This window comes from Rhipicephalus microplus, chromosome 3 (genome assembly GCF_043290135.1).
Source record: "Rhipicephalus microplus isolate Deutch F79 chromosome 3, USDA_Rmic, whole genome shotgun sequence".
NCBI lineage: Eukaryota > Metazoa > Arthropoda > Arachnida > Ixodida > Ixodidae > Rhipicephalus > Rhipicephalus microplus.
The window spans coordinates 21675207-21690469 of record NC_134702.1 but is presented as its reverse complement, the minus strand read 5'-3'; the positions used below and the strand labels follow the sequence as shown (position 1 = coordinate 21690469).

Sequence of the window (15263 nt, the reverse complement as noted above, 5' to 3'; positions counted from 1 at the left end):
ATCAAACAAGCGTCGTGAATCTCAAGAATGTAATCCATCCGTAGCAGATCAGAAGCTTCTACGTCCCATAATTCCCATGGGGGTACAAGCGCCGCTGAAGGAGCCCGTGTAGACACTAGCGCCAGATTCCCCTCGAGGTATTGTTGTATGAAACTCCATGCGTCGAATGTTTGAACGAATAGTAGAGCATTCGAATTCGCTTTGATTGAAATTTAAATTATTGAAAATTTCAAAGTATTCGCAATAAACGAATAGGTGAATAGGTGTATAAACAAATAGGTCCGCATGTAACCACTTGTAAAGGTGGTTTTACTGTAGTGTAGGGATGTTAAGTTGAAAAAGCACCTATTCAGTGGAATTCCGCCCTGCCGCGAAGCCTTCCTTCAAATTTAAAGGGGCCCTGCAACGCTCTTTGAGCATTGTCAGAAAACAGTGCCGATCGGTATTTAGTGCTACAGAGAACTCACTAGCCAAGTATATAGCACAGCACATGGCCTGCAATTCACAATAAATTGTCAGTAAGCTAAAAATTGCTTTCTCAGCTCGGCAAATGACACCACTAGCTCAAAATCACTTGACACAGCCATTGGCTGATTTGAGCACGGCGCGCTTGGTCGTTACTGGGGCCGCCGCGGGAGGCCGCCACTTATGCGGACGTGCGCGTACTGAAAGGTCGCGTATTCGAAGGGGGAAAAAAAGATGAAAAGTGCTCAAGGTCAGGAGGCGTGAGCGTGACGCATTTTCTTTCCCCGTGCCGTCCCTCCCTACTTAGTTTCCAGCTCTTTCGTCGGGACAAGAAGAGAGAATGCAATTGCAGCAGGCGACAAATATTTGGAACTCTGCTCGAACTGGACTGCTTCTAAAAATTTACGGCGGTGAATTCGTGAGGCATTAAGCTTTTTTAGTGGCTCCATGGCTACTTGAAAAAGTGTGGCAAGGCCTCTTTAAATGAACATGTTACCCTCAAGTCAATTCATCATTTTATTAAGCTTAAAAGCTTGTTATGACCGTTTATATGCTCCAAGTATAATAAACTTGAGAATTTTAGGTTATCACTCGCAGCTTATCAAAACTCATATCCAGCAACTAGTCAAAGTTGTCTCGACTTTCTTTGAATAAAAAGAAAAGACATTTGCATAGAGCCCCTATTTCAAATTAAAAAAAATATATATTGTGCAGGTTAGTTAGGTCATGCTAAGTATTTCCTGATTTTCATATGTTATACATTCCATCTGAATTATTCGAAATTATTCAACCAAAATCACTATTCGCTTAGAATTGCTTCGAACCTAAAGTTCACTATTCCCACAAGCCTACTATAGGTTGTATTCACGTGTCGTCAGCTTGGTGGGCGCAGCAGCGAAAAGTGCGCCAGCTGTGCTGGCATCCGCGTGGCCACCATTTTGAAGGCCACCATACCGGCGACCGAGGGCATATCGGCAGTTGAGTTTGACGGTTCCAGCAAGCGCACACAAGTTACTGTGGGCACGTTGCTCTTGTTTTATTTTATTTGGATTTAGAATGCACGACACTTGCCATTTGTGAAGCTGCTGCAGCCATGGACGATGCGTGCTCGGCTCGCTTGAGCGTGTATGCTGAGGAATTGGACACCGATGTTCAAGAGCGATACACGGAAAAAGTGGGTCCCTGCAGTGTACGTTGACCCACTCATTCTGACGAGTGAGGAGCCCGCATTTGACACCAGACTGGTTTCGAAGGTGAAACTCTGAGACGTAAAGGACTGCTTAGTGCATATACGACAAGTTTTGTGACGCACGAACGACTCAAAGCCACGAAATCATAGGATGTTTGACTAGTGGGTTTGCCCACGAACATTCGCTGAAAAGCCACGGTGACTGTGTCGCTGTGGGCGCAAAGGTAAGATAATCTGAAGTTATATTTACAAGCGGTAGAGTCAAGTTTACCCATGAATTTGATACTAGTGCGATGTTTTACAAATTAAGTTGAAGTGGAGGGCTTGACAGGGCTTACAATCTTGCAGGTGAAAACACTATTGCATGGGGCACATTAGATTGTGTTAAACAGACTGAAATTTGGTTGACTTACGCACAGCTTGATAAATCGAATTAAAAGTATCAGGAGCATTAAATTATTCACAAGACCAAGGTTACAAGCCACCTGTGCTTTGACAGAAGTGTACTGAGCCAGGTCACTTTGGCGAGAACAAAAAAAGTGTGTGCCTCTCATTTAAGCTCGAAGTTTACCGCGCATGTATTAATATGAACAGTCCAACGTTGAGTGTTCCGCTTTGCTGTGCTTTTCGCAGACGTCTCTGCCAGAGCATTGAAACTGACAGCATTTACTGTGTTATTGTGATGTCTTTATTTTCGTGTTTGGTTCTCATCTGAATTACTCAAAGCTGTCAAAATCTGAACTCAACTGAGTTTCCATTTGCAGGTGAACCACTCTCAAGCAATCGCCCCACAGCCTTGTTAAAATCAACCTGGTGAAGATGGCTGAATCACTCGCCACGATGCTTCACCGCAACCTGCAGTGTACGGCTACATGACCGCGAATAATTTTCAGCAAGGAATAAAATATAACTGGTTTTGCGTTTTCAGGCTCGTCACCCTTCCATTTTGTGCTATGGCTACACACAAATACGGCACAACCAAACGTGATAACGGATGTAGGGCGCAAAAGCGGCTCAACTTTAGTATCGCGCAGAGGCACTCACATGTGTACATGGCCTTAGTCATGGCGGCCGGAACTAATTGCCCGCTAGCTGTGTGAATAGGGCGAAGCGTAGGCTGCGGGAGCAGAGGGTTGCTCGGAGGTGAATACCACCTATAAATGCCTATTGTCGGCGTTTGTGCCTAAATGCCTTTAAGTGCCTCTAAATGCCTACCGCACTTTCAAAATCATGGCCTATATGAAAGCCATTTTGTCTCAGGCTTCGCTTTCAAGTACAGTTTGAAATGCTGTTCATGTTTCCAGGCAACACTGACTGCACGGAACTCGATGGTGTTCAGTCTAGTCCTCTAGTTCAGCCAACTCCTGGAAAACAGCTGCTAAAAGCAGTGAGGTAGACGCACCAGCTAGCACACGTTACCACGCTGACTTGGCACAAACAATTGGTGAATGTGGAACCACATGGAGCAGAGGAACAGAGAAAAATGGGGTGTGCACACAGCTTCTGCTCTGTCTGCAATTTAATTTTTAAAGGTGTCCACGATAAGAGATAAATAGTTTCTTCGGGATTCGACCCTGCCAATATGGGGCATTTGGTCTTTTGGTGGTCTGGCTCTTTGCTCTAGCTGTGCCCTTTTGAGCCATGCCAAATAAAGAGACCCAGTAGTGCGTTGATTCAGCAGTGGACACTTGACTCGCCATGCTACAGAATAAAAGGAAAAACAGTGTTTTGTGAATTCTGCTGGAAATAAGGACGATTGCGTGGCTAAATTAAACTGTTCGTGCTTCTGTGTCATTATAAGAAATAATGTTTCTTGCTTTCCTGTTGCAGATACGGGTCATGAACGTCTTTGTTTTGAAGTTGATTGCATTTGTGTAAAAATTTATTTAGTTTATATTTACAATCTTGTAAGCCCAAAATGTTGCTTTGTCTGCCTATTTCTGCCACCTTAAGTGCACTTTTTTTAATGTCTAGAAATTTGGTGTCTATTAAAGGGACCAATAATCGATTTTTATGGTGCCTATATTTTTATTGCAACGAAAAACCTTAATAGTCAGTGAGTCTTATCATGAAATGATTAAGTGGGAAACGCCGTGAAACTATTGTAGCTGCAATTTTTTCATCTGCAGTAAAAATGAAGTCGTTTACTCAAATGTTGAAAACAGTAAGCACGAGAGCGATTCATGTTTGAGTGCGATGGTTTACTGCGCATGCATGCACTTCGCATACATGCGACACGGCTTAACTTGATCCACTGGCGACCGCGGCGGCAGTTTCGCCACACTGTGCAACTTCTTTTACGTCGTGAGCTGCACAGAATTGAGCAGGGGTGGACAATGATCCACATACTCAAATTTTGAGGACTGGCACGCATGACAGCATCAAACTATGCGACTATGTACAGCGGGTCCATCGACTCCGTATTCCATAACCCAGCTTCAAAACTGTTCCGCTAGGCTTCATGACATATTGGTTTTTGTTACTTTCAAGCGCACTTTAAAAATATGAATTCTAGTCACACCTCAATTTGAATGCTGGAATCTGTCATTATATTTCATGGTCTTTTCATTTCTACTAGAATCTAATCGCACATTCTGGCCAGTTGCCGGACTCATTAAAGAGGCATTTAGGGCTTTCATCTTAAAATTTACGATCCAGTGGTTTGGAAGAAAAACTCTAACGTTCCGTTTTTCGGCATGGTTCATATTCTACTAAAAACAGATTGTACCATTGTTGCATGAAGCATTTTTTAAAACTGCTTAATGTCTGCGAATCTAGTAAGTAATAAGCTGAAACAGCAGCACTGGATGTCTTAATGTAGCAAGCTATCTTTGTTATACTGCTTTCTTGCTGTCACTTTAAAGCAGCGAATATCTTCATGCAAGGGAGCGCTTCTAGGTGTATACACAACTGGTCTGTGTAAATTAAAATGCTTGTGTCATCTTAAACACTTCTCTCATTCCCTATAGGAACATGCATTCTAGCCAAGAGTGGCAGAAAAAGACATTCCGCATCGACAAGGTGTTCTCGTCGGCTTCGTTCACCATCAGCTATTCCAACTTGGCGAGGCTCATGAGTGCCGAGCCCGAGTCCAACAGGCTGAGGTCACTGGTCATCGACCTATCCGCACCTTTCTACCGCAAGACCTTGCCCAAAGAGATTGCCGTTTCATGCCACGCTGTGCTCAAGCCCCTGAACCATTTTCAGCGCCGAGCCATTCTCAAGTTTCTGTCGAGTGACGACTACATCCTCTTCAAAGGAATGCCGGGAACAGGTGCCTGGTCTTAAATTATAACATATTTTTTGTTTTCGTTCATAATTCCTAGGAAGGTGATTGTAACCACAGCTGTTTTAAACAGTAGGTCTGCAGTATCTAATTGTAAATCAAAAGCTGTAAGGACAAACAATGTGTTCTTCTTAAGAGCCATTTGGCTTTATTACAGACAAGCAAATCAGCTATCTAGCAATGGTTTTGCCATGATCAATAAGTGTGCACGTATTTGCATGCACATAGCATGCTTAATTTCTAAAAGTGCCTTGCAACACTTTTTCAACATGGTCAGAAGACGCTGCAGATGGTAGATGAGGCTCTTGAGAGAATGTGAGCCAAACATTATATAGCGCAGCGTGGAGCCTGAAACTTACAATTAATCTTTAAAGCAAGCTAGAAATTGCTCGCTCTTTTCATGACAAATGATGCCGTAATCTAACGTGGACGCGTCACAAACACGAAGTCAACAGTCATTAGCTGATAAAAAAATGGTGAGCTTCAGCCGCTATAGTTAGACCACTGCACAATGTCGTGGCATGCCCATGCTGCACTCTATAGTGCTGGGATTACACACAGTATGAAATTGAACCGACGTGTCGAGTGGTTCTGGCAATATTTAAACACACGGATGAAGAAAAGAAATACGAAAGCACAACTCACTGTCAGTGGGCTCACAATCGCACTGAAAGTGAGCCGTGAGTTAAAGAGAAAGTGTTCAAGGTCAGGACAAGCGCTGACTGATGGAGGTAGCCTCTTGCCCCTTGTCATCCCTCCTCCCCTATGTAGCTGTCAGTTGCTAGCTGGCACGAAAGAAGGGAAAAAGGGCTTGAAGGGTGGGACAAATTATCGCAACTCTGCTTGTACTTGATGGACTGTAAAAACTTTGCAATTCATGATGCAACCAACTCCTTTAATGAAACCATTCAGTGATTACTTGGAGAAGTCTTGCAGGGCCCCTTGTACAGTCAAGTGGAGGCCACAGTGAACATTTGCCCCGTTAAGTCCTCAACTTTTCCTCGGTTCGCTTACAAATATTCGTTAGATGCTGCATATTTGCCACGACAAGTTGCGAAAAATGTTTCGCTGGTTAGCCCTTATGTAGTTGACGATTGATGTACCGCCCTTTGCGACTTTGTGTGTGTTTCAGGCAAAACCACTACCATTGCCGCCTTGGTTCAAACACTGGTGCTTCTCAAAAAGCGTGTCCTGTTGACAAGCTATACACATAGCGGTGTGGACAGCGTTTTGCTGAAGCTGAAGGCGCTCGGCGTGCCCTTTGTGAGACTCGGTGCAACCGGTAAGGTTCATCCGGATTTGAGGGAGTTTGGCTCAAGCAACCTGACGTCAGCCATCACTACGACTCAAGAACTGCAGGAGTTTTATGAGAGCCAAGTAAGCTTTGTGCGCTTGTCATCGCTGCTGTGTCTAGTGAGGACTTAGTCGTGTTTAAAGACTGGACGTTCAAACACACACAAAAGGGGAAAAGTCATGAGAACACTACAGTTCTCTCTTGTGTCTGTGTTTGCATGCTCAGTCTTTTAACGTGAATGCCAAATTTACTCACGTAATGAAAGCACTTGCATAATAAACACACCCCCAACTACAGTCATCAAAATTTGGATTTTCCCTCTCCGCGTAATAAACTCACCCCCTAAAAATATCCGCTGCAGTACCGCTAACCGACATGTGGCGCCTCCTCGCCCATTGGATCTCTTACGTTTTTGCCGGAAGAGAGCCAACGGGTGCCGTACCGTATTTATGGGAGTAAATACGGTACCTACCAAATAGTAAAGCTCTCTGTCATTCTAAGAACTTAACCCTAGTTGAACCCTGTATTAGGGGTTGTCATCTGGCACGAAAGCACCTTTATTATGTCCAACCTTTTATTTACAGCAAACCCTTATTACAAAAACATTGCCTTTGTTGAAGATTTTTGTGTTCCTCGGAATTGTAACTGTTTGGGCCTGTTGGTTGGGCATCCATGACAATTTGTAGCGCTGATGTTATAGACCACAAATAATATGGACTGTCTTTTCTGGGGTCAATGTTGACAAGGTCTGGGCTATTTGCGCTGCATATTCTTACTACTTGTGGTCCTTGCCTCCGTGCTGGAACTTCATGCACTGCACAATTTCAAGTGTAGTAGCACTGGGCTCTGCTTGCTGTGAATTCGGGAAATGGAGGTTGCCTATCTGACACATGGCAACGGCTCCTAAGAGCAACTGTAACCCTGGATTAAAGCTGACGAATGGCGCAACTGTTCACGATCATAAAGTTTTCAGTTGCCATTCTAATGTCATAACTATTTAGGGAGGTTTTGTTTTTGTATCCTACGTTACACGAGCTCACTGCTGAAATGTAAAAATGTTACTGTGTACATGTACGGCTCAGTCTTACTTTCTCCGGGTCTAAAAATATACTGCTTATAATGAGTACTACAGCTTCCTGTCCCTGTCACTTTGTTATAATAAAGGTTTACCATAGAGGCACACAAGCTGACAATTTTTTAAAGAATTTCACTACTTGGTCAATGTGAAGGAATAGTGCACATTATTGTAAAAGGAGGTTGGGGCCGAAATTTCTGCAGGTATCTATTGTGAATTCGCTGCTACTATAAAAATGCCACCTATTAGATGCTTATAGTACGTCTGCATTGGATCTTGCTTTGGGTTTATGGTGACATTATCGCGTGAATCAATTTTTGTGAACCTTGTAACATAGTAGTACCCATAAGTGAAGGAAATTTATAACTTTACGGGCTAATTTTTGTTTGTTAGAATATTAATGAGAACTAACAGACAATAATGTCATGGAAAGTACATGGGATATTGTTATATGTAATTCAAGTGTAAATGTGAAGAAAGATAGAAAAGTGGACGAAAAGATAACTCACCACCGGCAGGATCCTAACCTGCGACCTTCAAATAATGCATCGGATACAGTACTGCTGAGCTACGGTGGCAGTCATCCCCCTGTCCACTTTATAGGGTATATATGTGCATTTAAATAGGGGAGCGTCAGTCAGTGCCACCTGTTGCCATTGCAGCGAGTAATAAGATCTGCCGTCTTGTAATAAGATCACGCAGTGTGTGATCTTACTATGAGGTGGCGGCTGACCAATAATCCCTCGCATACCACCCGAGAACGAGACCGTCACTATGAATGAAGGAAAGGGCTCTTTTTTTGAGCCTTTAAAGCAATATTAATTAGTAATAATCAACAAACACATATAGACACACATACATATATAAACGAAAGATTAGTTCTCAATAATAATATTTCTTCTAACAAAGAAAATGAGCCCTTGTATTTCCACCTCTTCACCTTTGCAGGGGGTCACTCAAATATGATTTATTACACACCTGGCTTTTCACGGCTTGGCATTTTTTCAATGCAGTGAAACCACCTTTGCAGAGGGTTACATGCGGACTGATATACGAGTACATCTGTTTTGTTCATTCTAAATTCTTTGAAATTTTTAATAATATAGGTTTGAATTGAAGTGACTTAGAATACTGTAATATTTGTTCAATATTCAAAGCATTCGAATATTTTCACGAGCCTACTCTCAACATAACGGCTTTCAACATGTAATTCAACCTTCCGGGTAGGCTTGCCCCCCGATTTGATCATTGCGACACTTCAGTGACTGTGTAGGTTAAATATGCAATATTGTTACGAGACAATGTCCCACTAAAGTGGTTAGATAGGCGCCGAGAAAGACGATGTGATTTTAGTGTAGGGCACAGCTCTGGTTCTCTACCCTGGCTTGCACGGTGGCGCTGTGTAAATATGTCTTCAAACGCCTAGTTTCCCGTGTACCTTCACGTAACATTTTGGTGGAAGGTGCTGAGTTACAACGCACGACGGGTTACAATGCACAACGCCTAGTCGCTGCTTCCAACATGTCCACCGGCAGCGACGCTTCATCAACTGCTGCGCCCACTGCATCAACGGCGCCGACCTTTCCCATTTTTCTCGTAACCGCTCCTCCCCGCGATCCTGGCAACTTTTCGGGAACGGAGGTCGAGGACGTGGATGAGTGGCTTAAACTCTATGAGCTCATCAGCGAAAATCACAGGTGGGACCCAACATTGATGCTGGCAAACATCATCTTTTATTTGCAAGGAACGGCCAAGGCATGGTTTAATAATAATAATGTGGACGCAATCACGAGCTGGGACGTATGCAAAACCAAGTTACGCGAGTTGTTTGGCCAATTTGCTGGCTGCAAGCAGGCCGCTAGGAAAGAACTTGTCACACGTGTTCAGACGTCCACGGAGTCTTACCTGGCGTATATACAAGATGCGCTGACCCTTTGTCGTAAAGTTGACCGAACCATGGCTGAAGCCAACAAGGTTACGCATGAGCTCAAGGGCATCGCAGACGATGTATTTAACCTCCTTGTGGGCAAAGGCTGTTCCATGCAAGATGTTATCTCGGAGTGCCAAGGCCTTCAAGAGGCTAAAAGCCATCGCATTGCCCACCACTTACGCGCCTTCCCAACACTGCTGCGGCGTCAACTTGCGAGGCTCTCCGTATAGCGACCCAGCCCAATTCACACTCCGGTGACATCACGAGAATCGTACGCCGCGCAATCGAGGCCATATCACCCGCCCTTTAGTGCACTAGCACCGAGTGATCCTCAGCCGACCATATCGCTAATATAGACCGTTGTTCACCAAGAACTAGCCAATGCGGGTATTCACACGGTCTGCTCTGTGCACCGTCCCGACGCTGTCAATTCGTTTATCTCCAGCCACCAACAGCATTATCGCCACCCTGCTCCACGTAACCGTGACCCGAATGCGTGGAGGATGCCTGACGACAGGCCGATTTGCTTTCGATGTGAACGAGCGGGACACATTTCCCGTCATTGCCGAAGCACGTGGACCTCACCTTATTGGGCAAACTAAATATACCCAGCCTTATTCACATCTACGTGTGCCCTTTGCAAGACACAGGCTGCAACCTTGGACCACATCATCTGGGGATGCAGCAAGGACCCTCCTCCACCAGACCTCCTAGGACAGTCACCTTCAAGTGAGGCCTGGGAGAGAATCTTCACGACTACAAGCCGGGACACCCAGCTCCGGGCCATCAAACGCGCTGACGAGGTGACAACCAGGCATGGCCTGACAGCCCTTGTCACTTATGAAACCGTCAGCTGCCTTAATGAAGTTGTTTACTACTACTACTCAAGCTTCCCCAACCTCCACTCACGAGCCCATCTCTATGGCCAGGAACTACCACGGCGTGATGGCCCAGCTAATTACGACCCGACCACTACGACCACTGCCCAGTACAGTCGCTCACCTTCCCCTCGACGTAGATTTTCCCGGTCTCCGCCGCCACCGCGTTCCCTGTCCCCATCCTCTGCCTGGCGGCTTTCTTCGAGAAACTAACGACTGCAGCTCCTGGAGGTGATGCTGCTGATACGACTTACTCTCCAATTCCTCTGTTGACGCTCCCGACCAATCAGAACCTGATCGACGTTGAAGTGGACGGTTTATCTGTTAAAGCCTTGGTAGACACTGACACCTATTTTTCTGTGGTGAGCCTGCACATTCGTGACCACTTAAAGAAAGTCCTTACTCCAGTCCCTTCACGCAGTGTTCGTGTTGCTGATGGTGGTACGGCTTCTGTTATTGGAGTCTGTACTGCACGCGTTACTATAGCTGGCCGTCAAACTTCAGTTCTCTTCACTGTTCTCTCTCACTGCACCAATGATGTGATCCTCGGTCTTGACTTTTTGTCCACTCATTCCCCCCTCATCGATTGTTCAGCTGGTACTGTGTAACTTGACCTACCGTGTCTGATTGATCCGCCCAGTCCACCCCAAGCTTGTATGTGCTCTGCTGAGCATGTCCGTTTGTCACCGCAAACTGTGACCTACATCACCGTAATGCCCTCACCACCTGCATCCGATGGTGACTATGTGCTCGCGCCCATCACATCCATTCTTTTGACTCACAGTGTTACCTTACCACACATTGTTATTCAATTACGTGCAAACCGCGCCTTCATTCCTGTGCTCAACTTTGCTCTGTGTTCACAAGTGCTCCCGCGTGCAATTTCCCTCGCCATGCTGACTTCCTCTGACGAATGTGTCATCCCAGCTCTGTCTACGAACGATGCTGGACACTGTAGCTACACGCGTGCTCGATCTTCGCAAGCAAGCCCGTCTGCGGACGTTAAAAAAATGACTGCGTCAGACCTTTTGCCGCATCAAGCTGATGCACTCTTTCACGTCCTTGAGTCATACTTGGACGTGTTTGACTTTTGTGATCATCCGCTAGGTCAAACCATTGCTGTAAAGCACCGCATTGACACCAGTGATGCCTCCCCTGTCCATCGACGGCCATACCGCGTGTCTCCAACCGAGCGTCACATAATTCAAGCAGAAGTCGACAAAATGCTCGCCAGAGACATAATTGAGCCATCATGTAGTCCATGGGCTTCCCCTGTAGTTCTTGTCAAAAAGAAAGACAACACTTGGCAATTCTGTGTTGACTATTGACATGTGAACAAGATCACTAAAAAAGACGTCTACCCACTACCGCGCATAGACGACGCCCTGGATTGTCTTCGCGGCGCTAAGTATTTTTCGTCCATTGATCTAAGATTAGGGTACTGGCAAATAGCTGTCGACGACATGGACCGCGAAAAGACCTCTTTTGTCACGTCCGACGGTCCTTACCCCTTACCAGTTTAAGGTCATGCCCTTTGGGTTACGCAACGCTCCGGCCACCTTCGAACGGATGATGGACTCTCTTTTACGTGGGTTCAAACGGTCAATTCGTCTATGTTACCTTGAAGAGGTTATCGTTTTTTCTCTGACCTTTGAAACCCACCTTGACCGCCTATCCTCAATACTGGCTGTTTTTCGCAAAGCCGTTCTCCAACTGAACTCGTCAAAGTGCCACTTCGGACGCCAGCAACTAACCATGTTGGGCCACCTTGTCGGCTCTGGTGTACGCCCTGATCCCGATAGTGCGAGCCGCTCAGAACTTTCCCGTTCCGACCTGCACTAAGGAAGTCCGCAGCTTTCGCGGTCTGTGCTCGTACTTTCGACGTTTTGTGAACAACTTTGCGAAAGTAGCCTGTCTTCTCACAAACTTACTGAGAAAAGATGTCTCATTCACATGGGGTGCTGGGCAGGCTACGGCGTTTTCCACACTTATTACATTGCTAACACAACCACCTGTTCTGGCCCATTTTGACAATGCCGCCCCCTACAGAAGTCCGCACTGATGCCAGTGGCCACGGAATTGGTGCTGTTTTGGTCCAGCATCAAAGCGGCTGCACCCGCATTATCGCCTATGCCAGCCGTCTCCTCTCGCAGGCAGAAAAGAACTACTCAATCACCGAAAGGGAATGCCTTGCTCTCATTTTGGCAGTAGGGAAACTTTGGCCCTATTTACGTGGTCGACATTTTACCATCACAACCGATCACCACGCTCTTTGCTGGCTCGCATCCTTGAAGGACCCCATTGTGCGCCTTTGTCGATGGGCATTACGACTCCAGGAGTATAACTACTCGGTGTCCTACAAATCTGGCCGCTTATACCATGACGCTGACTGCTTATCTCGGAATCTAGTGGACCCACCTGAGGCGTTCGATGAAGCGCCATGTGTCCTGTCTCTCTCCGCTTTAAGCAACATCCGTGAAAAACAGCGCCGAGATCCTGTCTTACGCAACATTGAGAAGCTTCGTTCTGCGGCACCCGATCCGTCTACTCGATTGTTCGTGCTCAAGGATGGCACATTGTACCATTACAACGTCCGCCCTGATGGACACGAACTGCTCCTTGTGGTACCTTCTCACTTACGAGCGTGATCGGGCAGCTCCACGACGCTCCCACTGCCGGTCACCTCGGACTATCTCGCACGTAGGACCGTGTACAGCGTCAATTTTACTTGCCCAGTCTTTATCGCTCGGTCCGCAGCTACGTCGCCTCATGCGACCAGTGTCAATGCCGAAAAAAACCTTCTATGAGCTCTGCTGGGTTCCTCCAACCACTTGACGTTTCCTTTGACCCCTTCTTTCGACTTGGTCTTGACCTCCTAGGCTCTTTCCCTGCGTCCACTTCTGGGAATAAGTGGATAGCTTTTGCGACGGATCACACAACCCGGTACACCATTGCACGGGCTCTACCAACCAGCTGTGCCACGGACGTTGCCAATTTTCTCCTGCACGACGTCATACTTCATCATGGCGCACCACGCCAACTCCTCACAGATCGTGGGCGCTATTTCCTTTCCCGAGTTATCGACGGCCTGCTTTGCTCCTGCAAGACAAAACATAAATTTACTACAGCCTACCACCCGCAAACTAACCAACTGACTGAGTGATTCAACCGGACTTAAACCGATATTCTCGCCATGTACGTATCGTCCGACCATCACGACTGAGACGTTGCATTGCCTTTCGTTACGTTCGACTATAATTCTTCATGCCACGATGCAGCTGGTTTTTCACCTTTCTATCTCATACTGAGGGGTAATTCTAGACGCCTAAAGCACCACAGGAAGAAATAAGCACAGAGAAAGAGCGTCAACTCGCAACTGATTTATTTACAGGAGAAACGCAGGAAATATATAGCCGCACACGCATGTGCAGAGCACACTACTTCACCTAGTCACATGACCACGGACATAAACTGAGGACGTTCAACCTGCATATCTAATCAAGCAACGAAGCACAAAAATCAAACTCAGACTTGCGCAAGACGACTGACGTGTCACTTATACACAAGTCACCTTTTTTCTTTATCCAGAACCCTTCCATTATTTCACGGGCCAGAGCATCTGGGCTTTTGGCAAGGACAGAAATGCTTAAAAACCTTGCCTCACAAGAACAGGAACGGCAATGCGCAGGCAAATGTGCTCCAGAATCATTTCGAATTGAAAGCTCATGTTCCCTAATTCTCACGTTCAAACACCGTCCAGTTTGGCCGATGTAAACTCGGCCACAACTAAGTGGCATTAAGTACACCACACCCACTACGCAAACCACATACATCGAAGCTTGTATTTTTCCACAGGTGGAGGCGCTCGGTGTTTTAGAAATACGTGGGCATTGGCCAGCCAGCTTTCGTGGGGTAGAAAAAACAACAGACACATTGTACCTGCTCGCCACGTTCTTAAGGTTGTGCGCTACCTTATAAACATATGGAACAACCATAGGTCGTTTATCCCTCGGCTGCCTGCATTTTCGTTTGCCCTTGAGCTTTTGAAGGAGGGTTTCCGAAACAGATACAATGACAGAGTTAGGATAGCCAGCTGAATGCAGCCGCCTAACCTGATTCAAGTAGCTATCCTGCATCCTGTGATGGCAAGATTTCACTAGCGCTCCCTCGAGACACATGGTTGCAATAGCTCTTTTTACAAATTTAGAATGAGCTGCATCAAAAGGTAAAAGCTCTTTGCGCGAATGTGGGTGATACGCCCAGCACACGTATCGCTCCGAGAACATGATGCTCAAGTCTAAAAACTGCAATTTATTGTCAGTGGGAAGCTCATGCGTAAACGAAAGGCCGTTAGCATGTTGTCTGAAAAGTGCTAAAATATCATCCACTGAACTAGTGGTGGTCGTCAGACGGTTAGCGTTTAAAATGACTAAAAAGTCGTCCACATCGTCAATTGCTTGAGCTAAAGCAGTGTCTAAGGAGGATAAGAACATGTTACACCGCACTGGAGCGACACAAGAGCCAATGCAGATCCCTTGTCGCTGAACGTAAAGATTGCCATCATGTGATACAAAGGTTGAGGTAAGATAAAATTCTAACAACGTCATAAAGTTATCTAGAGATACGCCTGCGGCCCTCTCGAACGCTAAAACTCCGTTCGTTTCAATACAGGTTCTAACGATTTTGAATAGCTCTGAGTGCGGCACAGAATAGAAAAGGTCTTCAACATCGACTGAAAAGCCAAACGCACTACCCTGGAGGCAGTGCAAAGTCTGCGTAACGTCATTCGAGTTCTTCACTGCAAACGGGTCTCTGACTTCAACCGTGCTAAGGTGCTTGAGTAAAAATTTACTGACATGCAACTGCCACGAGTCACGTTCACTCACAATGCACCTGAAAGGCATGTCAACCTTGTGTGTTTTTGCACTGAAGAACACTGACAGGGTTGCTTGCCTGGAGGTGCTTCGTTGCTTGATTAGATATGCCGGCTGAACGTCCTCAGTTTATGTCCGTGGTCATGTGACTAGGTGAAGTAGTGTGCTCTGCACATGCGTGTGCGGCTATATATTTCCTGCGTTTCTCCTGTAAATAAATCAGTTGCGAGTTGACGCTCTTTCTCTGTGCTTATTTCTTCCTGTGGTGCTTT

At 46.0% G+C, this 15263-nt stretch overlaps 1 protein-coding gene across 1 annotated transcript in view; it reads left to right on the top strand.

The window, feature by feature from the left end:
- The window catches only part of Dna2 (DNA replication helicase/nuclease 2), a 48054-nt gene that overhangs the window by 23425 nt on the left and 9366 nt on the right, over positions 1–15263 (top strand). Inside the window, exons 11-12 of the mRNA XM_075889057.1 lie at positions 4624–4928; positions 6073–6317. Of these exons, the coding sequence (XP_075745172.1) occupies positions 4624–4928; positions 6073–6317 (550 nt within the window). The remainder of the gene's footprint in view (positions 1–4623; positions 4929–6072; positions 6318–15263) is intronic.